Source organism: Curcuma longa, chromosome 2, assembly GCF_044706935.1.
Source record: "Curcuma longa cultivar G26 ecotype Majalengka, Jawa Barat chromosome 2, ITB_CL_G26_1.1, whole genome shotgun sequence".
Classification (NCBI taxonomy): domain Eukaryota; kingdom Viridiplantae; phylum Streptophyta; class Magnoliopsida; order Zingiberales; family Zingiberaceae; genus Curcuma; species Curcuma longa.
In genome coordinates, this window is record NC_133862.1 from 3,728,041 (window position 1) to 3,754,917 (window position 26,877).

Consider the following 26,877-nt stretch of genomic DNA (forward strand, 5'->3'; position numbering starts at 1 on the left):
TCGATATATGCAGGGTTCAAATTACTTTGAAATTGACCTGGATGTTCATCGGTTTAGCTATATTTCAAGAAAGGGTCTTGAAGCATTCAAAGAAAGGTTGAAGTATGGAATACTTGATCTGGGGTTAACCATCCAGGTAAAGAAAACAAACAATTAGTTTTGTATGAGTTATCAGTCTCAGCTTCTAGTTCTATCGTTGAGAAACAGTTCGATTAAGGGTATAGGAATATGCTTTGTTTTGCTTCTCTTCTGTCTGAATTGGATTTAGCTCACTAGCTTGGCAAGATTTGGCATGCTGTTAAAGCTCTACCAAGAAACCAAATGAGAAAATGCTAAGCTCCTAGGTCTTGTATCACTCCAATACATGTACTAGTATGAGTTTATGATGCGATACCGACTCATATAATTAAGTAGATTTTTGTCAAGTCTGGTGTGGATGATTACAGGTATTGATGAAAATATGCAATAATGACAGTTTTTGTGCCTGAACTTTGGTTTCATCATCAAGTCACATTTGTCTGAACTATTTAGGGTCAATTTAATGAATTTTATCTCTCCCTTGAGTTATCATTAGCGTCCTAGACTTTGGAAAAGAGGGTTAAGATTTGTACGGGTAGGTCTAGACAAATTTTAACACAGCCTGTCTAGTCATGAATCTGTTCCATCCTTGTGACTTTGTCCTGAACTTTGATCACTTGGCAAAATGGAAAAATTCTAATGTGTTGCTGAGACTGCATTCATTACATTATATATAGTGCACAATGTGCTCCATTTTGTTATAAACATGAGGAACAACTTAAAACTGTTTCATGGATCAAAAAACTGATGCAGGCACAGAAGCAGGAGGAACTACCAGAGCATGTCCTTTGCTGTGTGAGGATGAACAAATTGGACTTTGTTAACCATGGGCAAATACCAACACTCATGATGCCTGACCAAGACATGTAGCTGGACTCAAAATAGGGAGCTAAGCTTGGAAACCAAATTCTTGGCTTGTCAATAAAATTCACAGGAACTCGCATCTGCGTGCTGTTCATTTAGTATTCGATTAGCGTAGTTACTTGGATGATGACGATGATGATGACGACGATGATAAATGGCACAATGGCCTGGGCGAAGTGATGACAAAGCAAAGAAGCAAATCATGTTCTTGTTGCTGTAATAGAGGAAAACTCCAAAAGGATGTTTTCATCAGTAGTGTATGAGGAAACCTTAAGATGTATTTGTATGCCAAACCTGAAAAAGAAATGTTTTCTCCAAGCCAGTTTCTCTTTTAGGGTTTTGTCATGATGCTAACAATCACTAAGTAGCTAGCAAAGTGGACAATATCTGTGTTAATGCATAATGTTAAGTTAATTCAAATCTCTTATTATAGGGTTTTCTTTTTGAGATGCCAATATAATATATTCATTATTGACTCTCTACACACATCAAAACATCATAAATTAATTGTGTTACCCCAAAAAATATTGCATCTCCATGTCTTCTGTATATCTTAAAATTTATATAACAAGCCTATATCTATTAGTTTTAATGATTAAAAAATTAATTATATTAAAATATAAAGACATGCTAATATTTCAAAACATGTTATTCTTATCCTGGCGAAGAACTAAGGTTCGAAATGACACCAACACCCCTTCCTCTTGATCTGCTTCACTCTTCTAAAAAAAGATGGAATCCATCACTTTAGCGGCCCCACACGGTCGGCCCACGACCATCTGTAAGGAGTTAAATCGAGAAACTGCAGTTGGTCACGACGCAGGAGGGTATTGTCTGTCTTCGCCAGGATTTGAACCTTTGTCCTCTTCTGCAACTCTGCTACGTTGTAACCAACTCAACTATGTCCCGGGGGCTCTCTTGATCTGCTTCACGATCTTAGAACATGTTGTCACCTCTCAAGTAAGGGTGCAAATTAATCTAATCGAGCCGGATATTTTTAGTATAAAAATATTAATATTTGAGTTTGAGCTCAAAAAATATGTGTAATATTTAAATTTAATTCAAAGTTCAAAAATATAAATAATTTTAAGATGAAATTCGAGTTCAAATTTAGTTCTAGTTGTTTGAATGTTTATTGTGAGCATAATCAAATTATAGCTTAAAATCAAGTCTGATTTAAATTACTCAAACCTAGCATATTCAAATCAAAATTATTCACAACACAATAATAATTTTTAATCTGAGCACCTTCCAATAACTACAACAATCAAACATTATCCTACTAGGTGGGGTCAGTTATATGGATCTTTTTATGTCATTGAACTTTATCTACTATTATATCATCATTTATATTTAAATACATTTTAAGTCTTTTTTAATCTTTATCTCCCTCGTTTAATGTGTATTTTTAGCATAGTTTCATATTACCTAACTAAAACATTTATTAGTCGTCTAATTACATATTTACATCATCTTAAACGTGTCTCTCAGAATTTTTCCTCAATATATATAACTTCAACTTTTATTTTAATATTTTTATTTCTTATTTTATCTATTCGTATGTTCGCATATCCATCTTACCATTCTCATTTCTGTGACTTTCATTTTCTGCTCATGCACTCGAGTCATAGCCTAAAATTCAACTTTATATAACATAAATCTAACTATTATTTTATAAAACTTCCATTTAAATTTTAAAAGTGTTTTAAGATCACAAAGAACACTTAATGTTCTTTTTTATTTCAACCATCCTGCTTATATTCTATATAAGACATCTTTTTCAACCTCTCTACTCTTTTATAAAATTGATCCTAAATACTTAAATCTCTCAGTTACAAAATAATTCATTATTTGATATTTTAATAATTATCTTACTACATCTAATATTGCTAAATTTAAATTTTATATATTTTGACTTTACTCTACTTGACCTAAAACTTTTCAATTCTAGTGTTTTTATCAAGATTTGAGCTTAGCATTTACTCCTTTATATGACTCATCTACTCAAACAATATCATTTGCAAATAACATATACTATGGTAATGTATCTTAGATGTGTCGAGTGAGTTGCTTTATGATTAATGTAAAAAAATAAAGATTTAGAGCTAATTCTTGATTAACCCTATCTTTATAGGAAATGATTTGGTTAATTCACTTCGAGTCTTTACTCTTGTTATTGCATTGCCATATATATTCTTAATTATTTTAATGTATGCTGCGCTAACAACTTTTTATTTTAGAATTCTCCAAATAATTTTTCTCAAGATTCTATTATAAGTTTTTTTTATTGATGAATACCATATATAAGTTTTATTTCTTTTCTTGATACCTTTTAATTAGTTATTTGAGAAGATATATAACTTCTTTTGTTAATCTTTTATTCATGAATTCAAATTGATTTTAATTTACCTCTCATTCCTTTTTTTCTATCATTCTTTTCTAAAGTTTCATAGTATGGTATGACTCATTAACTTAATGCCCTATAATTTGAATAATTTTATATCTTCTTTATTTTTATACAGAGGGCTAGAGTATTTTATCCTCCACTATTCAAATATTTTTTATTTTTAATATCAAGTTGTATAATTTTGTAAGTCATTCAATACTCTATTTCCTTATATATTTTCATACCTCTATTGATATATCATTTATCTAGTTGCTTTTTCATTTTGCACCATATTTATAGCTTATTTTATTTTAAAGTTTTAATTTAAGGATAAAATTTAATATTCTTCTAACTTATTTAAATTATCTAAGTTAAATTGATCGTTTAAATCTTTATTAAAAAGTTGATAAAAATATTTTTTTAATTATTTTTTTATTTTTTTATCATTTACTAGTATCCTATTGCATTTATTTTTAATACATTTTATTGAGTAAAATCTTTTATCTCTTATCTCTTACAGTAGTTATTTTATAGATGAATTTTTCCTTCTTTTGTATTCAGCTATCAATATAAACTTTCAAACATTTTATTCTTAACTCTATTCATAGCTTTCTTAGTTTTTTTTATTATTACATATATTTTTAAGTTTTATTTAATTTTACAAGTGTATAATAATAATTTATAATTTTTTTCATTTGTTATGTATTTTTCATTTCAGTGATTTTTATATTTGGTGCACATCTTTTTAACTCACTAAATACACTCTTGATTATCTTTTTTAAATTTAATTTAATTTTATTTTATATCGTATTTGAGTCATTATGTATTTTTTAATATTTATATTTCTATTTTCTTCTTAAATATACTTTATTTTTCATTTTAAAATTTTTACCATTTGATTTTTAACATGTATTGATACTATATTTGAGACATGTATGGTGTGCGGTAACAACTAAATCTTATCTTATTAGGTAAGATTTGTTAGCATGTCTAACACTAATTTATATTAAATAGTTATTTTGCTCTAAAAAATAATTTTATAATCCTTAGAAAATTTTTATCCTTCTTTCTTTCTTTTCTGACCTAAAAAAAATTAAATGACTCTAGCTCATTCATTTGCCCAGTAACATATCTGTTCCTATTCTTCTATAAGAGAAAATATTGACTTGAATGGTGAGTTAAAAATATTTTGCCCCATAATTTTAAGGAAATTCAAACTTTATCCGCTTGATTATTATTGAATTCTCAAGTTCATCTTTAACAAAAAGATAGAATTCGTCATCCCAACGATCCCACGATCATTTATAAGGATGTCAATTGGGAAGTTGCAGTTGATCACGATGGAAGAGGGCATTATTTTGGTTTCATCAAAATTCGATTGTCCACTTCAACAATTTTATTCCGTCGTAACCAACTCAATTATATCCCAGAAGTAATTCTCAAATTCATCTTAAAAAAAAAAATAAGGTATCCATGAATACTCGATTACTAAGTATCAATTATCATCTCTAATCGGCTTGATTTATTAGCTTGCCCTTATTACTTGGTTGAAATATGTTCATAAAACAATAGAAAATTTGTTTTATTTCTATTTATTAAAAAAAATCTAATGCCATTTTATTTGGTTGGCTTATGGTTTCCTTAATTAGTATGAGGAACAGGTTAAACACCGCTTTCCAGCCTTTCTTCCACTGGGACCCGCATGCCTACCCTACCTGAGGGGTCGGCCTTGGGCCCTCGTCGCTCCCTCCACCCTTCGCTCCCTCGCTTTCTTCTTCTTCTTCCTCCTCCTCCTCCCTGTGTCCCACTCTCGCGCACGGGGATCTGCCAGAAGGTGTGTTCTTTCCCCTGCATTTCTCCGCTTCTTCTGTTGATCTTAACGTAATAACGGGTATTATTCATGGTTCGATCAATCACGTAGCGGATGTTATTCTTCTCGCAGTGTCGTGCTTGATTTGTTTTTGGATTTGGATTTACTAGAGAGATCGAACCGATACATCTCGAAAGATTTTGAGTTTGATCATGCAAATGTCCGTAGGTAATGTAGTTGTTGCAGAAGCGTTATTTTGATTTTTGGATCTTCGACTTCTCTGGAAGCTTGCATTTTCCCCTTGTTTTTTTATGGTGAAGGGACTCATGAAAATTTTGGATCTTTATGCTTCTTTGTACCGAAGGCCTGTTTGTTCTTTCACATTTAGGTCATAATTTGAATAGTCTCTCTTTTTTTTGGTCTAATGAATCAAATAATCTTCGCATGAAAAAGAGGTTCTGTGATAAGCAATGTACACGCATTGTTGTTTTATTTGTCAATAAAATCCTATCTTATGCGCCATGTCAAAATTGTTAATAGGGTATATGATCTTTTAGTATAGGTGTTTTTTGCTTTTCACCAAGCAGCAGATTATGGTCATGATAATCTATTCTCCCAAGCGATGAAAAGGATGATATTGATGAATAAAAATGTTCATCTAACAGTTATGTTTTTTTTAAAATGTTTTATTATAATCCTTTAGGATGTTAATGGCCTGCATTTCAGTAAGGAAATTGTGGCAGTTTTTATAGTGACTCTATATAGTTTTTCTTTAGATTTTCCATTTGAAAAGAGTAGCCTACTTGCTTCCTGTTGGTCTCAAGCAGCTTTTGAATGGAAGAACTTTCCACTGTGTTTTATGATCTTGAGGCAGATTCTTAGAGATCTGCATTTCCTCCTTTATTTATATAAATATATATTATTTAGTCTCCTTCAATGCCAACGTATGGATTTGTAATTCTCCTAGAAAGAATCCTAGAAATATGTTGTAAAATTTTTCACATGATTTTTTGAAATATCCATTTAGCTACCTATATTGATGAGTTCAAAAGAAGCTATACAGTTTGTGTCTCATTCCAGCTATATATCTTCTGTACAAAATTCTTTCCAGTTTGTCTCATTTTAGTTTTTACTTGGGTTTTATAATATTTAAAATTGGTGGTTGATTTCAAAGCTAACTAACTAAAGTTGGTTTCAACTTTTTATGTGTGTGACATAAGGATGCCAGTAAAATCTGTCATTTTAATCAGAAACTATTATGCCATAATTGTGTCTTGAAACCTTTGTCTTCATGCTTGTTTGTGACTTCTTGATGTTCTCTCTTCCAAATTGTGATGTTCGGTGTTAATGTTTTTATATATACTTTGATTTAGCAAATGGCTTGTCATTTAGGGAATATTACTTTGTTCTATTTGATTATATCTATTCGCTCATTCTTTGCATGATTATATGGGACAAGTAGGTATTATCATAAAAAATGGCTAAGATCCTAAATCTAACAAGTGCATGTTGTCCCCTGGTTAGTTCCAACGACCATGAGCTTTTGTCGGCATTCCAAAGGATTCAATACCTATAAATCTGACTAAGCAAATCTATGCTGCAACTTATCTAGCCACTATAGTTCTTCCTGTTTATAACCATATTTGTGGTTTCTTTTTTTTCTTTCTTATAGAAGTAGATACAAATCACATTGTATTTCTTCGTCAAATGGATGAAAGAAATGCTATTACTTCAGCAACTCCTGAATTACTAGATCCTCAAAGAGAAGGAAGGACAAACGCAACAGCAAAAACAAATTGCACAAGTACACTGACTCCAAGTTGCAATGAGAAGCTTCTTCCTCGTTATTTGATGCCTTCGCAAGGGACCTGTCATGATTTATGTAAAGCACATATAAAAACAGATACCATCTGCCGGCTGACTTTTTCAAATAATAATGAGAACGTTCTTTCTCGTTATTTAACACCTTCTCAAGGTTCTTGTCATGATTTGTGCAAACATGGTCATAAGCATGAATATGAGGAAGCTAAGAGAAAGCATCCCTTCTTTTCAAGGTTTTTCGGCTATAATCAGCTTCTAAACGATGAGTACAATAAGTCAGATTTGATGACTGTAAAACATAGAAGACGCAAATCAGACTTCATAAGTGTAAGGCAGAAACCAGATATTCAGCCAAAGAAAGTTCAGAAAAAAGAAGAAAGTTTTGATATGCTCCAACTAAATGCGGAGATGGATCTTTCACCTGACAATCTAACAGAAGGGTCAGTTCAGGCACCATCAAGTTTGGAGCTTAATGACCACGAAATTATTGCGTCTGTTGATAAATCAGCTGCAGCAAAAGTCGAGGAATCGATGGAAAATGCAACTGGTCAGCATGAGTTAATTAACACAGCAAGAAATAAACTTGTAGCCATGGAACCTGAAAGAACAGACATACAAAATGAATTTTCTTTTCACAATGATGCACTCATCACTGGAGTAGGCGAATCACCTAAGAGACTCATGAGCTTAAAGTCTATGGTTTCATCAACTGCCGAGGGAAAAACTGATCCTGAATATGAAAGAGCAAATTCATCAGAAGTATTTTCAGCAGAGCATATAAGCACGGAATTGATAGCACCAACTCCTATTTCAGATGACATTGAGCCTGGTCAGCGTCAAACATCAAACGGAGAAGAGGAATCCAATAACAAACAGATAGACAACAAGATGGAAACTGTTCGTCAATCATCTGAGTCATCATCAGGTTCAAAATTGAAGAACTATAACAGCAAAGAATCTTCTAAGAAAAGAACTCCTGAAGAATTAGCATCTAAAGAAGCTCTGGGCATCAAGTTGAAGACACCACGAATTCAAAAGACACATGCATCTAATGCCAACGCATCTTATCAAGCTTCATTCTCCACAACCCCTACCCAGCTGAAGAGTTCAAATTTACATGATAAGACAAACAGGGAGTTGAACAATCCAAGGAACCGAGTGAAGGAAATTGGAGGTACTGGAAGATATAAAGTTGTAAGAGATGTATCTGATGAGCCAAATCTTGTCAAGAAGAATTTTGCATTGAAGCAAGCAATCAATGTAGTAAAGTCAGAAACTGACCATGAGCATCCATCAATTACATGCAGTGCCATTGGCTTTGCTCCACCTAGAGTGATCAATAATTCAATTTCACCTCCTTCTGAGCCAAATAAAGAAGTTGCCACAGCTGTTCCGCATATGAAGAAAAAGAAAGGTCTGGTATCTTCTTCACCTCCATCCATTTATTCAAGAGGATCATCCGGTCAAAGGAAGCAAGAGAAGGAAAACATAACCAAGGTTGCTGATAATTTGGATTGCGTTGCAAAGGAAGTGATTGAACGATTGCCAACCCCTTCATCTACCAAACCTCGGTTTACAAGGGTACCAAGCATTAAGCTGAGGAAGAACAGGACAGTGGCACCATCTTTCATCATGAACAATCAAGCAAATGCAAGGAAAACTTTTGTCAAGAGGAAACCCATCCATGCCAATGAGCCTAATCCAGAGAAGATAGATCTTAATGCGTTGAGACAAAAGCTTAGGAAACTCAAATCATTTCCAGACAGGAAAGAAGACCACGTGGCCTCTGGATCTCTAAAGAGTGGAGACAACGAACCTTTTGGGGTTAAAGAGGTATCCCAGGCTCACAGAACCTACAAAGATTCTCCCAGGAGTAGATCACAAAGAACTAGTTTTGACTCTGAAGACAAAGTTGGGCCATCTCTCAGGTTAAATTTCAGTAGAGGTAACACTACGAACCTTCAGCCTAACAACAGATCTCCGCCAGTATGGCTCAGATTTCGGCAAGCTAAAATGGTTGGTTATAATCAGAATGCCAAAGTATCGACAGCAAAGAGCTTCAGAAACAGGATGAAATCAAATTCTAGAGGGCCGAGTCCTCCCTCAAAGTCTATTAACCATGTGATTGAGGAAACTGCAGGCAAGCTTGTTGAATCCAGGAAGAGCAAGGTTAAGGCTTTAGTGGGCGCTTTTGAAACTGTCATCTCTTCAAGACACCGCAGTAGCATGATTACTCTCTGATGCGATGTAGATGCTCATAAGTCAATTTCTACCCATATTTATTTTCATTTGAATTAGTTGAATGACTTCTGTTGGAGGGTTTTGGGGAAGTGCATTGCGTATCGAAAGGGAAAGACAAGTTGGATTTGAGTTGCAGTGGCAAGTTTTGCTTGAGGTGTTCTGTGAATGTGTATCAATCAATCTCAGGTTGTATGTTTTCCAGTCTTCTGTTGTGTTTTCTCGCCTTTGTTTTATCATCCAATTACATCAGTGAAAAGAAGTGGAACCACTGCACGTAGGGTGATGATTTTATATTTGTAAATGTCCAATTATGGGTAATAAAAGTTATTAAATTCAACTTAATAAAAGAAAGACTATTTCATTCATCTACTTGTTCAAATTGTATTGTAGCATGTCTTTACTAATCGTGCTTCCAGTTTAATTAGATTGTATTATCTAGTAAACTCTTTCGGTTTAATTTGAATTTTAAAAAGAGCATCACATGAGATTAAGTAGGATCCATAATCTACCCTGGTTTTGATTCAGTACTCTGAGCTTCTGAATTGTAATAGATGAAAAAGCTATGAGATTCCCAATTGAAGTGGTCGAATTAATCAAGTTGATCCAATACTGAATTGAAATGTGATCTTTTCTGCATTGGCTCCAAGTTGCAACACTTTTTGAGTTGAAGATTAAATTTCTTCTTGGTGTATGAACATTGAGGTACAGAGCTTCCCAACAAAACATAAATATGCCTCCAATTGCCACAATGCCAGGGTCGATCAATGGCACCATCTGTTCTAATGATCTATGCTTACTTTGCACCATCTATTTGATTTGAATCCTTTCAACAATCTCTTCCAATAGTTTCCAAGTACTGTGTTTTGATTGGAGTAGCTTTCTAATAATGAGCATATACTTCTGAAATCTTAGTAAAACCATAGTTCTTTGAGAATACCAACTTGAACTTTTACTTGCGAAACCTTTGCCTGTTGAGCATCTAAAATTTCAGATTGTTTTACTCCAAAATAATCCTCATAGTTTGTCAAAGCTAGGACCAACGTGGAAGAAACCACCACAAGACTGATATCTTAATTACTTCTCCTTTTGATCCTCCTTGACATCATGAAGATCATATTTAACCTCAAGTTTGTATTCTAGCCTATCAATCTCATTCCTAAGATCCTCGAGTTTAGCATAAATCTCGGCCATTCTTGGATGGTTGTTCTCCCCAACAACAAATATGTGAACCTTTCCTTTTGCATCTATCCAACTCTTCCCTATTTCCTTTCTCGCACCGCTATCTCTCAAAAGCTTCCGGGCTTTGGCAACTTCTCCCCGTTGTTTGTTTGCAGCATATATGTTTGAAAGCATAACATGGTTTGCTGCATTATCAGGTTCAAGCTCAAAAAGGTGCCGAGCTGCAATTATTCCCAGTTCAGTATTGCCATGCACACGACATGAATTGAGCAAGGATCCCCACATGGACGGAATTGCTCTGAATGGCATGCTACTAATCAATTCCCAAGCTTCATTAGTCTTCCCAGCCTCGGCCCTTTTCGACTAGACGTCTGTGATCAACCATGCAAGAATAGTCGAAGAGCATTCAAGCAGTGCAGTTCCAACATATGCATTAGAATCCATGGCAACATAAGGGCGAAAGCATGCAACTGTTGGCTCTCTGTAACAGCACACAAGGTGCCTTCTGCAAGAGAAGGTTCAGAGCCTCTACACCCTCTCCGTGTTGAGTACGTGCGGCATCACGGTATTCTAGGTGACCATACTTCGTTTGGGCATTCTATCAAACACCTGGCGAGCCATACCAAGGATACAAAAACCAAATTGAAGTGCTAAGCCATGACAACACTTGCCTTCTCTGCAATTGCTTCCTTTGCGCACATTTGAAAGGCTGCAGCAAATCCAACGCAAAGAAGTGACCGCCGCCGCCGGAAGCCATTCCCTTGCTCGAGATTTCTGATATCCAGCTTTGGGGAGAAAGCCATGGAGTTTGGAGTTGACAGATCGCAATGTGCTGCATTTGGAAATCAGCTTTGGGGAGAAAGCCATGGAAAGTTTGTGAACTTTCTCATTTCACCCACTAGAATTTTGATTATTAGAAGAGTAAACCAAAATGTGATTAACCTTTCTTTTAGCATTTAATGGTTAACAAAATCATTAATTCAACGGCTAATGGCAACCAGCGCCAACGCCCACTATGGGAAAGGCTAGCCGTTGCCCCTCCCCTTTGTCCCTGATCTCTCAACGTTCGAGTTCAAAATTCCCGCTTTATAGTTCCTCCTCCTTCTCCCTCTTTTTGATCCTCATCTGCGTGCGATCGATCGAGTTCATACGAAATCGCAGTCATGGCGACTCCCGCAAGGAGATCCCCAGCCCCCAGACGCGAAGCCGCGGGGTTACAGAAGCTCTCGGAGAACGTAGACCCCAATCTCCTTATCTCGACTCCTAGTCGGAGGCCGCCGTCTAAGTCTCCTGCAGCGAATCCGGATAAGCGCATCGAGTTGGCCCTCAAAAGTTCTGCCTTTGTCACTCCGAAAAAGAAGAGTTTTTTGACTCCGCAGAAGCCTTTGGAGCTCAAGAAGTTCCCTGAGGAAGGGGAAAGAAGGAGAAATGCAGAGAGGAGCACCGATCGCGATGTGGAGGAGAAGGGTTCGGAAGGGAGTTCGAAGGCGAATGCGATGAGGCGATTGATACTGGAGGAGGCCACGAGCAGTTTGCCGGCGCACGGGGCCGGGCGGGTTATGTACCTGGTGAAGACTTTTGAGAGGCTTCTGTCGATTCGCAGGGAGGCCGAAGGGGGGAGAGGAGGAAGGGAAGACACGATAAAGGTGAAGAATTGGGCATTACCCGGCATGGATTTTCGCCCCAAGGTCAAGGCCAGTGAATTCTCCCCTTCGCCAGTTTCGTGTTCGGAAGAATGCCTAACTGGAGATTACCCAGAAGAAGGTTCTGCCGAGGATAGCAGGTCAGTGAGGACAATGTTGTTATACCAAAAGTTTTAGGGTTCTTAGGGTTGTGCGAACTTTGGTTGTTCATGCTGTTCAAAAAAGAGCTAAATTATACTTCTGATGTGTAAAGAACTTCTCAAACATAACTTTGTTAATTCACTGCAAGTATATTAAAGATTTGATGGGTTTCAAATGACACCAAAACTATAAACCTTTCTAAAGTAGCAAAAAGTTGTATTTTGATATTGTCTAACAATCTGTGCTTTGTATGGAGCAGTGGAAGCAATCAATCTGGAGAAGGGAAAAGGAGCATGCGAGATGTATGAGAATACAAATACATACAAGAATTGCCTCTAGTTATTCTACAAATTCTACAGTGTTTCTTTCCTTTTTAATATTGATTTCTTCCATATGAATCTTAATACATTTCTCCCGAATTGTCAATATTTGCATTATGCAATTTTTTTAATTTCTCAATGAATGCTGCAATGAGCTAAAAGTTATTTTCGCCTAAATATCCATCTTTATATTGCAGAGCAATGGTGCGTCAAGAAGAAGCAGGAATAAGAGGCTTAAAGTGAAAAGCCCGCTGCCATTCAAATTGAGGACGGAGGTATTATAAAACTAATGCTTTGGTTCTTTTCCTTCATTGATAAGGCTCAGCAGCATTTAAAAAATGCTTTTGTGACTTCCTAACTGTATGAAGCACAACTGAGTTCATTGACAAGTAGGTATGACTTATAGTAAAGGATAGAATACATGATAAAATTTTGGCCAGCATTTAATATGTTGGAGACTATAAACTACAAGGTAAGGTTGTGTATAATAGATCCAATGTGATCCGTTCTTTCTCCCAGAGTTTGTATAGGCGGAAGTTTCAGCACCAGATTGCCCTTTTAGACTATAAAATGTTGTGTAGCTCTCTTTTAAAGGCACTATGTTTTCGTGTTTCAATAACTAAATATATGTATTTTTGTCATGATGTATATCTTCAAGCATCATACTTTCTTTGATACTGTATTTTTGTCTCAGACTTCACACGATTCAGATCAAGTAAAAATCTTTTGTAAAATTATCAATAGTCTGAATGATGTCAAGACAGTTGATAATTAGGACTCTGCATGTGTGATATCAAACAGTACTAAGGACGGCATAACATTGTCTAGAGTTGATCTTCCTGTAAATCTTTTGGAAATGCACAAATCATACATCATTTAGGCAAATGGTATTCTGCATACCTTGTTACAAACTTTATCTGGTAGCAGGATATGACTTGTTTTAGATGACTAGCATATTAGGGAATATTGAAATGCACTGTGATCTGTAATCTTAGTTGACTAGCATGTTGTGGAATTCTAGAGTCAGCTGACACAAATAGATGTGATGCATGACCTGTTGTTGATTTTGCTGTATGAAATAATGGAGATCTAGTTTTCCTTCTTCCGAGAAAGATCAAATTGATTTTCCATTTGGAGATTCTTGTTTTTGAATTCTGAACCAGAATTGGTCACAACAATTCTTTTTTCTTAGCAAAAGCAGTATATTTAGTACTTCCTCAATTTTATCCTCATTTGTTAGTCCATTGTTTGGCTTTTGTTCCTTTTCACCTTGCAGCAAAGAGGAAGGTAAAAGGAAGAACAATTTATCAAGAAAGTGAAGGAAAATGCTTATGGAAGAGGAGAAACAACTTTATACCTATTGCACAAGGACTCCCCTGGACTACCGAAGAACCTGAGGTGTGCTTACAAATAATTCTTCTCTTTTCCTTGCCCATTAGCAAAATTATCTGACTTCAGTAGAGGCAGATCTTACAAGGCAACACAAGGAATGTGCCATTTTAGTTGTTGTTCGTCAGTTTGATTAATCTGCTTCATCCCATTTTTGTTTATGAAATCAACTTCACTTCAATTTCTTACTCTCCTTAATCCTTGCTTGATGCAGTCGAATTTAAAGCTGACCAAGTTATCATGTATTTTATATTCCAGCAAAGCCTCCTATAAAGGAACCAACAGAACCACTTGATGTTGTCCTCCACAGCGATGTGTGTGCCGTAGACCATTCTGAGTTTGATCTTCATGTAAGTTAATGGTCAATCAAATATTTGTCAATAATTTTCTCTGTTGCATAGAGCTAATTGTATGTTGTTAATTGCTATGGAGATTTTCAAAGAAATAACATCCAATTAGATATTATATTGAGAAAAATCATGAATAACATAACCAACAATTTCAAAGTTAATATCCAATGATTGAAATATTAACCATAAAAGGTATTGACTTCTTAAAACCTAAAGAATTTGATTATGAAATATTAGCAGAGTTAGAATGGAATGTGAATCTAGAACCTCAAAATTAGACTCTTAAAACTCAATGATTCTATTATGTATAAGGATAGACATTGAAATTTAACAGTAAGGTTCAATGAATATAACCCTTTTACTTCCCAACAAATCGAAGAAGAAAATAATGTAAATATGATGAACAGTGAAGAAATAGATCAATATAACACAAACGAAAACTTTTTCGAAGATCTAGAAGAATATATGTATATGCTAGCAGAGGTTGCTGTTTATTTCACCTTGTAAGACTTAACTGAACTAGAACAATTTGAAAAGACAAATCTACAATTAGAAATTGATTAGGAATTATATTTTGATAAAGAAAGTAACATAATTGTTAGAAAACAAGAAGTTAATCTTATGATTCAACAAAATCCACAGCTACCTCAAGAGCATCATTTGAGGTACAATATCCTGAAAGTTCTATTGAGAACAATAGATGACGGATAAGGACATCCACCTAGGACTAGCATAGCTCCGTATACAAACAATAATCCTCTACTTAGAATCACAGGAAGAAGAAGACCACTAAAATTATATTCTTTGGAAGAAATTCTGTATTTTTAAATATAACTGAATGTGACCCTCAATTATATGATACTTATTTAGAATAATGGTGTCACGACCCGGAGGTGTTGTTCTCGCACACCGGAAGGTGCCTCACTCGGTGACATTATAATAAAGGAACCAATAAAATAAAAGAGATATAACATAAATAACCATCCATATATTTTATAAACAGAATAACAAAAAAGAAATTCATACATCCGTTTATTTTGTCTCATGGACAACCATCTGTGCATATAAAACGACATAAAATACCATCAAGCTAAAGTAAACTAAATCGAAAAGCAGCATGTCAAGGTTTTTGAACAACTCTAAAGAAAAACTGAACCAAGGTAGTGTCAAGTCTGTGTCTGCAAAACTGAAGGCCAAAGAATGCAGACAGTTAGCAAATGACTAAGTGGGTAATCAGAAAAGATGTGCATAAATTTAATCTTATTTAAGAAGCCAAGGAATTAGAGTAGATCATAATTTCTTATTGCCACTTCAGTTATCATTGTCTGGAATCAGGTAACATTTTATGTATGAATTTTGTATCTCAATTTAATTATCATTTATTATCATCAATTATGATAAATTCTCAATCCTTGTTATTTAATCAAGTTATATATAAATCATCATCAGTCTAATCTCAACATAATTAAATATTATAATCAGTATCAACATGTATATAGCAATTAAAAAGTGCATAACAGGAGTCAATATTATCAGAGTATAATAATATCACATATATATATCCTCAGAATATATCGTCGCATACGTTATCTAACGTACAGGCTAAAAGCCTTTACCTGTGGAAGACAGGATAAACACTGATCGCGACCTCTGCTCTACTACAACAATATGTGGGCAGTCAAGTGTTCTGAACCGAGAGCTACATCACGCTACTACTACTCAGGTGTACGGTCCAGTACTCTGACATAAAATTCTGGTACTAGACTCATAATTAACACTTTTTAATATTTATCATTTCTTTTATCTCATTTCACGTTATATTTTTTTCATCAATTATCATAATTGTTACATTCTCAGTATTTTCTCAATTTGGTCTAAACGACCAACTCAAATCAAATTAAATCTTATTTATTCCTTAAGGTATCACCGTAGAATTTACATGTAAAGGCTAAGTATCAACAGGATGAAATATCAACAGCATAGAATATAATAGATCAAGCAATGTAAAGACATGTATCAACAGGAGAGTGAATCAAAATATCTATTTAAAATTTGAAAACACCCTTTCCCATGTTAATTCTCCAGACGAACCCATGTATGAACATGAAATAAATCAATTTTTTACCCTTTAATGATTTAATTATTTTTAATCCTATTTCAGTATTTTAAAAATCATTTTAATTCCCCTTTTGAAAACCATTATAACATATATAAATATATATCAATTTAATTTATCTATTCATGCACAGGAAAATATATGAGTCCAAGGATAGAATGTACCTACATCTATGTACACCAAAAGCTTTGCATGCCGACAGGTCACCGAGCTTCGGTCAACTTGTTTCTACACATATAATATAAGACTAACTCAAATACTCAAAATGAGTAATACTCAATAACAAGTAATACTCAATAAAAATCGTAACATAAAATCTAAATGTTATTTACGACTCGAAATTAATATATCATTATTGACCTTGTTTCCTCGTATTATTCCTCATTCTTAATACCTTCATCCCATTACCAATCTCAATAACCATCCCAATCTTCCAAGGAACAAAAAAATGCATTTGAGGATACTACTAATGAGGTATTCTTGTCCTTACACTCACCAACATATCTAATATAGCAAGTTATGATGCATATCAAGAAAGGGTCCTATAATCTCACCCATCCTCATCGGCCATTAATATCTACCAATCGGCAAAGGAGGAAACAAAATTCTAATCCCGAGAGAAAACACTATCATAAAAAAAAAAGCAAAAGGAGCAATTTTTTTAACAATTATATTTTATTTTTCATCAAAATATAATTCCCAGTCAAGTTCTAGTCTTAAGTTTATCTTTTCAAATAGTTCTAATTCCTCTAGATCTTCTGAAGTTAAATAAATAGTAGCTTCCGCTGCCATATACATATATATTCTTCTAGGTCTTCGAATAAGTTTTCATTTGTGTTATGAGGTTCTATGTCTTCTATGTTCATCATGTTCAAATTATCTTCTTCAATTTGTTAAGAAGTAGAAGGGTTATATCCGCTAAATCTTACTGTACATAATAGAATCATTGGGTTTGAGAGTCTGGTTTTGAGGTTCTAGATCACATTCCATCTAAACTTGCTAATGTTTTAAAATCAAATTTTCTAGGTTTTAAGAAGTAAATATTTTTTGTAGTTAATGTTTCAATTATTTCTTGAATGTTAATTTTAAAATTGTTGTTTATGTTATTCATTGTCTTCCCAAGAATATAATATCTAGTTGAATATTATTTTTTTTGAAAATCTCCATAGTTTTTAGCTTATATCATGATTTTAATATGTTTTATGAAATATGTAATTGTTATAATAAAATTTGGGTAGATATATGTTATTTCTAAGTTATTGTTCATGTTTACTTCAATCAGTTCAATAATAGTCTTTTCTCTATCAGAGAACCTCATATAAGACTATTAATACCTTATCACCTACCTTTTTTCTAATTAGTCCCTTTAATCCTAGGACAATTAAGCCTAGATGATTATAATTATGTCTTCTAGTTATAAGTGCTCTAGTTGATTCATTTATCATAAGATTAAATCTTTCTTTAACTACATCATGGAGGTGCAATGCTTCTGTTCTATGATGTTTAAATACAGAAATAGTGAAAGAAAGTGCCTCATAACTATACAATCTTCTGGAATTTAGGGTATTTAATTATGCATTGGAGAATAATTTAAGATTTCTCTCTACATCTATGACTTCTTCTAACTGATTGCTCGAAGTACTATTTCTTCTAACAGGATGATATCTAACCATGAAGTTGTATTATTTTGTTGACTCCTTAAAGTTATAGAGAGTCCTATAAAAAAAAATGATAAATCCCAGTCAGTCTCATGGACTCAATCCTTGGGGGTGGCCGGTCCGGTCCTACGGAAGTTTCCCACCGACCACCAAGGTAAATTGGGAAGCGCATACAGCGGCCAATCCAGATGCCCAATATCCTTTGATTGTGTTCCCCATTTAAAAGAAAATTATAGAGAGTCTTGTAAAACTTTTTGTTTGGGTGGTTCTTGTAAGATTTATTTTGCATGTAAAGTATAAGGAAAGAATATGTTTTTAGGTTGTCTTTTGGGATTTATGTTTCTTGTACATAATTTACTTAAATTTTTTATTAAAGTTTCTATACTATCTCTCCACTTAGTTGTTTGATTTATTTTTTGTATTTGTGTTTCTAGGTATAATAAATTATTTTCTAATAAAATTATTCTGTGACGAAGTAATGTTAATAATGTTATAATAGTATTGTTTTATTGAATTACTATTTGTGTAAGTTATTTTAAAGTTATATTGACTTGATTATGATAAGTCTCCAAGGTTTTTCCTAGATCTATTTGTAAGTCTGTGATTGTATTTAAATGTGAAGAATCAAAGTGAAGAGATGTTTTTATTTTTATATAACAATGATGTTTATAAAAATTAGTTGCGGTGATTATTCTACATAGATAAAGGGCTAAGTCTAAATAGTCTAAGACTAGGAATCGAGATTAAAGTCATCTAATTTCATGATCCTAAGTCTTAAGCCTTCGATACCATATCTTATATTGTTGAATCATGTCCGATCTTAGATTGTCTTTTAATTTCTTTTTTATTTATACATAAAGTGCTCATATTTCTTATATATGAATCTCTTCGATTCATTATAATTATTGAGAAAATATCAAAAAATGCATTAGTTATTATCAATTTTTTTATCAAAAGTGTATCTATTATTATCTCCGATAAAATGTGGAATCCATTATCTCAGCGGCTCTACAATGATTATCTGTGAGGAGGTAAATTGAAAAATTACAATTAATCATGATAGAGAAGAATATTATCTCAGTTTCATTGAAATTCGAACACTTACCGTCTATACGTATTATTATCACTTTCATCAAAAGTGTCCAAATTTCAAAACCATCCTATTACATTTTTCATCCTAAAATATCTTCATTTCACCGTTTCAACTTTTTTCTTTAACAACTTGATCAAAATAACTCCAATTTCTAATAATTGATACAACAATATTAAATCAATTTTAATTAAATTGATGTAATTTTAATTAAGATGATAAAAAATAATTTATTATAATAGTGTTTTATGTGTTATAATTTACTTTAAATTATAGCTATTATAAATTGTAATATTTATAACCATAATTGCTATAATAATACAAATAATTTTGATAAAATTAAAATAATTTAGTTATAATCATAATTGCAAATTTTGAATTTGAAATAGGGATCTTCTTTTAATTTTTACACAATGAGTAAATTTAATTTGAATTAAAAAAATGATCCTATAAAGATGATTGTAAATGTTAATAAAAAAAGCGCAGAAAAAATTTAGAATCCTACTTTCGCAAACCCTATGACTGATAAATACAAGATATCAAGTTTTTTTAAAACTATATCTATGCTCACTGCAGTAAAAAAAAAAAATCCACCACTCCAACAACAATTCTATTATACGATCTCACAATTATAATTACTATGAAGAGATGAATCAAAAAATTATAATTATCATTCTCACAAATCCTAGATGATTATGAAACCATTTGAATGACGCACAGAAGACTGCCAAAAAGTGACACGGTGATTACTGGGAATTAACAAAATATCTTTAAATTAAATGATACATTATCTCAAAAAGACAGATTGACCAAAAGAAACAGATTAAATCAAATGATCAAGACCAAACATGTGCCGACATTTGGTAACACAAAAGTTCTACTGAATCCTGAAGCAAAATGTTCAAGTAGCCCCTAGACACGGCCAGCGACTTGATCAAGATCGCGCTGTCCCTGAGAAGTGATTTTCCGTCCACTGCAGTAAAGAAAAGAAGAAACACAATAGTAAGCTAGAACTCAAGGCAGCTGGCATTCAATAACACAAAGTATTGTTGCCAAAAGAAACTGTGTATGGATCTCCATGATGTTTGAACTGGTAATTCAGCTCAATTCTGTAAAGTTGCATGGAATATCAAACTCTCTTGATTATGTTTGCAATACGAGTCAAATTTCCATTAATTTGTTTAATCTTGTGTTCTGATGTGCATATCACGAGTAAAACTAGTTTAAAATGAACAATTTAACTTCTAGTAGACAATTAATGTGTTCCTAAATTGTGCATAAGAAGATAAGAGGCATGAAATGCTTACCCTTTAGGATCGATCTCAATGATATTCATTGTCTGTAACTGCTGCAGAATGTGGCGAGCAATTGCACCACTACTCTTGCAGAAATGTGGCGGGCGACTTCCATTCCTCTTCCGGCCTCCGTAAATTTTCTGGAAGCCACCCACTCCGATGCCCTGCCTCAAATAAATTTTCCTAGCCATAGAAGCTGCATAAAAAGAAATACAATGAGACCGGAATGTATGAGAACCAAAATTTATCCCCTTTAAAACGCGAATATTATGGATGTAGTTATGCATGGTGTGATACTTGTTACCTGCTCTGATATAATACCAATCTGAATCATAAGGAGCAAGTTCCTTGAACCTTCCAGTTTTTACAATATCTGTCCACTCAGGAAGTTCCATCTATGGAGAAATGTAATAAAACAATTGATTAGCAGTAAAAAAAGAGTCATCACCTAACACTAAAGTTGCATTTACTTGGAAGGAAATAGATTTAAGTCCTTTCTATTTCGGCCACTCCAATTACACAAAACAAGGATAACATCACTAAGGGTATAAATTTTTTTGAAAATTTTATATAAACATGGGCCTCATATCAATACCTATCTATTTGCATTAAAAAAAACAGAAAGAGAACACTGCCATGAATCAGAGTAATGGAATGTATAGTTTAATGCTGATATTGAAGTTGGCAAGAACTTACTTCAAACAAAATCACCATTATTAGGCAATTGTGTGATAGAGTAGAGTTGATTAAATTTATAAAAATCGTGCAAAAGCATATGAAACACTTTCCTTCAGCTCAGAAGTAATAATAATCATCATCAACAGGCTATGTTTGTCCCAACTATTTAACATCAATTACATTCTTACTCCTGGATTAAACTCTGTACGAGGCTATATCACTAGTTACACTGAAATCAACATTTTTTTATTATATTTATCTCCCTATACACCTTACACCTTCTAATCACAACACCATATCTTAATTTATCAATTAGCCACCTCACAGTTAATACTTATAGGAAATAAAAAATGTGCGACTTCACTCAAAAATGTTTTATCATATAGTATTATTTCAAATGCACTGTTAAATCTCTCTTCGTTGGCAATGACTAGAAACTGAATTTCTTTTTGCCAATCAAATCGCAAAAAAATAAGCCTATGAATCCTAAAACACCCCTAAATTTATATATGAAAGCACATAGCTAACTCAAACTTCGCTTCTCGAGTCATTTCCTGTTTCATGCAGATCATAAGGAATTTTATTCTCGCATTAAACTAACTAAAAAAATAAACAATGCAAAAAAGAACAACAAAACTGCCCATAATGACGATGGTCTTCCTTCATAAAACAACTAGAAAAAGGATTCCTTTTAAACGATAAAATAATTACAGGATCATATTCCAAAAGCAACGAAGAATGAGATCAAAAACCAAACAAGTACAGAGAAATGGAACCCCAAAGCGCACCTTTACTAGCAAATTAACACAACAAAAGAAAATTGGACAGCACCTTGCCAGATCTTTTGAGGTGGGCCGAGTAGGCCTTGACGAACTCATGAGGCGAGACGTCCTTGACGGTCTTAGACACCTCCTTCTCCATGCTGCTGTTGCAGTTTCCCAATCTCGCTCTCCTCTCACCTGCCGCCGCTTGGTCGCTGAACAGGAGGGAAGAGCGGCCAGAACGAACTAGGGTTTTCCGAGAGCCGAATCTAGAGTTCTGCTTATATAGTAAGCAACGAATCCGGCCAAATTACTGAATTATCCAATTCACTTGAATCGGATTCAGATCCGTCAAATTCGGATCCGGGTCGAATGGTGAAACGGTTAAATCAAAGTGCGGGTTCACTTAAATCCTTTACGCTCCCACAATTTTGGATGCTAATTTAAGCTCTCACAATTTTGATTAAAAGTTAATAATGCCCGTTTGATTTCATTCGTATTTATTTGATAGCAGAAATAGATTTACTAAATGCCATTTTATTTATTTTTATTGGATTACGAAAATAGATAAAATAAATGAACTGAAAAAATGAAACATGTTCTTATGTAATATTAAACTGAAAAAAAATAATTATAGTTTGTCTAAAAATTGGATGTTTGATATTTTCACGAATAAACAATTTATATTTTTTTTATTTTAAAAATTCTGCCATTATAGGACCCGAGACCGACTCCACTGGGGATCGAACCCAGAATCTCTGGTTCCGTAGACCAGCGCCTTATCCATTGGGCCATGGAGTCCCATATATTATTATAAGACGATAAGTTATTTAGATGATATCAAAGTAAGACAACCAGTTATTGATGACCACTTGTTCAGTTGTTCTACCACTTAAGAACTAGCTCCAATCATGAGATAAGAATTGGGTGTCCTCTTGTTCTCTGAAAGAGAAGATAACAGAGGAAAAGAAGAAATCTCGCCATGAAAACAATAGGAATTCCTTGCAGCAGAGCAATGTTTTCACTCTCCTCTCCTGCAACTCCTCTCCTCATCAAGTCCATGGCCTCCCCTAAACCTGCCAACAGAGTTTCAGCAGCTAAAAAGGTCAGTTCCTCCCTTCCCTCAAACCATAAACATCTTTAAAAAATCCATCTTTCTGCTCTAAACAAACAAGCTCCCACACCAGGGATCCACTGTGTTCCCAGTAGGAGAGCCAGGTCCAAGACAGTTCAACACTGCCAACGGACCCCCAGTGAAGCTGCTCGCCAATGTGGAGAAGCTGAGACTGCTGACCAAGGCAGAGAAGGCAGGGCTACTGACTGCAGCGGAGAACCTCGGCCTCTCCCTCTCCGCAGTGGAGCGGCTCGGACTCCTCTCCAAGGCTGAGGAGTTGGGGGTCCTCTCTGCAGCGACTGACCCGGCCACGCCCGGAGCTCTCCTCAGCCTGAGCCTCGCATTGCTGGCTCTGGGCCCTCTCTGCGTCTATCTTCTGCCTGAGGACTACCCCTGGGAAGTGGCGTTGCAGGTCGCGGTCGCTTTGGTCTGTGTGCTCGGTGGATCTGCAGCCTTCGCAGCCTCCAATTTCGTGTCGAACTTGCAGAAATCCAACTAAGACGTGCTTGTTGTGGAATTCTCGATCGAGCTTGTAAAATTAATCAAGAATCAGTTTTACAGAAATAAGACTTGTGGGTTTTTCTCTTATGATCTTTAGCTTGCTCCAGTTTCTCCTAAGCTATCGCAGATATTACAGACTGAACAACATGGATTTGCAGCATTGATCATTGATACTTTGAGATAATGCTTGTTGTATCTTTATTTGGGTGTGTTTTCTGCATTGATCATTAGGATTTTAGATTGAGCAAGTAGAAGATTTTAATAACTATTGAATCTTCTATAAATAGAACTAAAGCAAGGAAACAATGAAATAATGGTAAGTAGAAAATACTTTTTTTTTTCAAAATAAAAAACTGAGTCCAATCTGAATACTTTGAAAATAGGAAATCAGATAAATACAAGGCTTTCCTCTTAGTGTTATATAGTTCTTAAACTCATGTAGCTAATGGGAAAGAAAATAATAATAATAAGTAGATTGGGGAGAAAATAAATGGGAATGTTAGATTGAAATAGAATCAAAGGCAAGGATATGATCACCTTGTGTAATTTAGCTTTAATCTCAAGTTTAATTTTATTTTTAAAATTTATTATAGTGTTCAATTATATCAACTTGATAATTTGATTGCACCTGATAAATATTAATAAATTATTAGAGAAGAAAATTATTTTCCCCCATAACTTTAATTTTTGGTTGATAAAAATAAAATATGACTCTAAAACCAACTTATTTGTCCATAGGAAAGACATATCACAATCAACTTATTGCTTGGTAAACATTGAAATGCAAGATCTTTTATTGATGCAATAAGAAACTTCTTTATTGATTTCACTACATGATCTTGGCCAAGAACCATAGTCTAGGGTTATGGTGATGGAGGTGTATGCCCTGGATTTGCCCTTGGGGGGCCATAGTCCTTTGTCATTTCTTGTGATAAAATTATTGATGAAAAATTTTCTTTCTCGCTTTCGGGTTCCACTTGTTCATAAGAATCTGAGTCTGTAGGTGGACCTCTAGGTGGATGAGTGTGAGGTCCTTCATCATCTTCATGTATATTTCTTGTTGCATCAATGTTAGGAGCTTCAAAATCTCTGTGATGAGTAGTCAAAAGTTTTCTATCATGTTCTTCATATCTAGGAGGTGAAGAATCTCTAGGTGGGTTGGGGTGTGGATCTTCATAGTCCCCATGCACAGTATGAAACTCCCTTCGTTTCACCTCTAGTAAATCTCCTCCTGCTAAGGATGATTTCTTCTTTCAATTAGATGTGAAAATTGAGAAATGTACAATTTGTTTCATAAATAAAAAGAATATAATGAAAGTTTAGTACCTGAAGTAGAAACACCAATGGAAAGCAAGCACAAGAAGGCGAAGAATTGGAAGTTTATCGCCATTATGATCCAATGACTCTCAAGTTGTCTACACTAATGCCAACATGCCTTTGTATTTATAGAACAAAAAGTGAATGAATTGTATGGAAAGCAAATTTAAGATTAAATGACTAATTTTTTATTCATTAGTTTCCTATTTACACTTTCCTTAAGGAAGATACATAAATAATTTTATTATAATTTTTTATCATAGAAGGAATAATTTTTAAAAAATATGTTTAACATGATAAATATGGTATTGTTTTACATACATGCACACTTATTGTCATTTAAAAAATTGAAATATTTTAGGAATTGGAAAGATATAGTGTGATGTCCTATATTTTATATATATATTTTTTAGCTTTTATATTATTGTGCTTAATTTAGAAAGCTTAAAAATAAATGTATAATTTAATATTTGTTTTTATTTAATTTAAATTTAATTTGTTAATAAAGAAGTAACTCTTGGAAAGGACATAACTTTAATTTTACTCGAATAAATGTTTTAATTAAAAGGCATTTATGTAAGTCTAGATCAATCAATGATACTTCGAAATGTAAGTCAATGCATAAATTCGATCGATAAATAACATTGTTAAGTTAAAAAAAAAAACTATACATAAGAACACATGAACTAAGTCTATATCAATTCATCTTACATCATTATGTGCGATAATACTTACAAGCTATATATTTGTTGAACAAAGTGATTGAAAATGGATGGAATTGACTTTAAATCTTTAATATGATTTTGAATAAGGAAATAATCCCACATTGAAAGTTTCATGAAAATAGGATTGATTTATATTGAATCACAACTTTAATATATTGTTTATGTAATTGGTTAATTGAATTTTTTATATGTATGCTTGCAAGGGAGGTGCAAATTCAAGATTTGATTTTGTGCTAAACCTAAACTTAGTTGGCTCACATGTGAGCACGACCTTTGCACATCGAATGTCCCGGTTGAGGTAAAAATTACTGTGTTTCGCTAATTGATTTTTTCCCTACTACCTCGATAAAAAAAATAATGGTTATCGGTCATTAATCAAATGGCAGCTGCTATTGCCTAAATGGCTAGGTATTAATTGAGTTGGTCAAGTATTAATTAACTAGCTGAGAATTAATGATAGTTAATGACCATTATTCAAGTTAATTGCACTAAATTTAGTTGACTATGAATATAACCTGTCATTAATTCCAATTGTTGCTTGCTTGAAACGGTTGGGCATTAATCAACTAGCCAATTAGGGATTAATAGCAATTAATGATCATTATTCAAGTTAATTGCAGGAGATTAATGGTTGTTAGGATTTCAAGCATTTAAGCCGAGGCTCTCCCTTGGTAGATGGATCAGCCTCTTTTTGACTTCTAGGAATTTATCAAAGGACGTGTGTAGATGTGTGATAAATTCTCAAATCACAGGTCATATACTTTAAGAATGATAAAAGGTTATACTGATTTAGGCGACCTTCCTGTTCTACCCCTCATGTCAACTGTAAGTTTTAATTCCTACTTCTAAAGCATTCGAGCCACATTCAAAAATTAAATATATACATTATTTATATGATTTAGAGACATGTAACCTCAACATCTCTATCCCTCCCTCTCTCTCACTTCCTCTTATCTATCAATTTGTACAACTCAAATTTATTTTTTAATTTATTGGAGTACCTCTGGAGAGTCCAAAATAAGTAATGGAGGACATGTTTGGACTCCTTGCAACCTCAAAAATCTACATGACTTAAAATGAGTGCAATCTAAGCTCTTTAGGTTGATCAATAATTTTGATCGAAATCTACTGATAAACTTAGGTTATTTGAATTTCTGCAAACTTGCACCCATCTGATAGGATTGACTGAGAGAAAGATAGATATAATGTTAAATCTTAGTTCTGATCAAGGAATACTGTGGACTTGGTGTGGGGAGACCAAACTCAACTTGATCTTTGGTCTACTCCTCGAGATCAGGACCACGTTGAGCCTGATATGAGAGCAGACCAGTACCAAGTTGGGTATGGTCTCCCCATACCAGATCCACAGTGTTCCTTGATTAGAATCAAGATTTGATATT

General features: G+C 33.9%; 4 protein-coding genes, 1 non-coding gene and 1 pseudogene across 5 annotated transcripts in view; 4 read left to right on the forward strand and 2 right to left on the reverse strand.

Moving 5' to 3' along the window:
• The window catches only part of LOC141821882 (uncharacterized), an 11,026-nt gene extending 9,978 nt beyond the window's left edge, over positions 1–1,048 (forward strand). Inside the window, exon 9 of the mRNA XM_074709257.1 lies at positions 832–1,048. Coding sequence (XP_074565358.1) covers positions 832–948 — 117 coding nt within the window. The 3' untranslated portion in view covers positions 949–1,048. The remainder of the gene's footprint in view (positions 1–831) is intronic.
• A 4,302-nt stretch (positions 1,049–5,350) lies between these two features.
• Positions 5,351–9,200, forward strand: LOC141819734 (uncharacterized). The gene is made up of 2 exons (XM_074706983.1): positions 5,351–5,366; positions 6,811–9,200. Exons 1-2 carry the CDS (start codon positions 5,351–5,353, stop codon positions 9,198–9,200), a joined length of 2,406 nt encoding a protein of 801 aa, XP_074563084.1.
• Positions 9,201–11,542: 2,342 nt separating this feature from the next.
• On the forward strand, positions 11,543–14,231 carry LOC141815378 (microtubule-destabilizing protein 60-like; annotated as a pseudogene).
• Positions 14,232–19,796: 5,565 nt separating this feature from the next.
• On the reverse strand, positions 19,797–22,061 carry LOC141821752 (small ribosomal subunit protein eS19-like). Its single transcript, XM_074709108.1, has 4 exons — positions 21,891–22,061; positions 20,686–20,776; positions 20,394–20,577; positions 19,797–20,059 (listed from the first exon to the last, which is right to left on the reverse strand). The coding sequence occupies exons 1-4, from the start codon at positions 21,978–21,980 to the stop codon at positions 19,999–20,001; spliced, it is 426 nt and encodes a 141-aa protein (XP_074565209.1). The 5' UTR covers positions 21,981–22,061; the 3' UTR covers positions 19,797–19,998.
• A 487-nt stretch (positions 22,062–22,548) lies between these two features.
• On the reverse strand, positions 22,549–22,621 carry TRNAR-ACG (transfer RNA arginine (anticodon ACG)). Its single transcript has one exon. It is a non-coding gene; the product is annotated as a tRNA-Arg (tRNA).
• Positions 22,622–22,741: 120 nt separating this feature from the next.
• LOC141822174 (uncharacterized) lies at positions 22,742–23,522 on the forward strand. The gene is made up of 2 exons (XM_074709604.1): positions 22,742–22,925; positions 23,008–23,522. Exons 1-2 carry the CDS (start codon positions 22,803–22,805, stop codon positions 23,431–23,433), a joined length of 549 nt encoding a protein of 182 aa, XP_074565705.1. The 5' UTR covers positions 22,742–22,802; the 3' UTR covers positions 23,434–23,522.
• Positions 23,523–26,877: the final 3,355 nt, after the last annotated feature.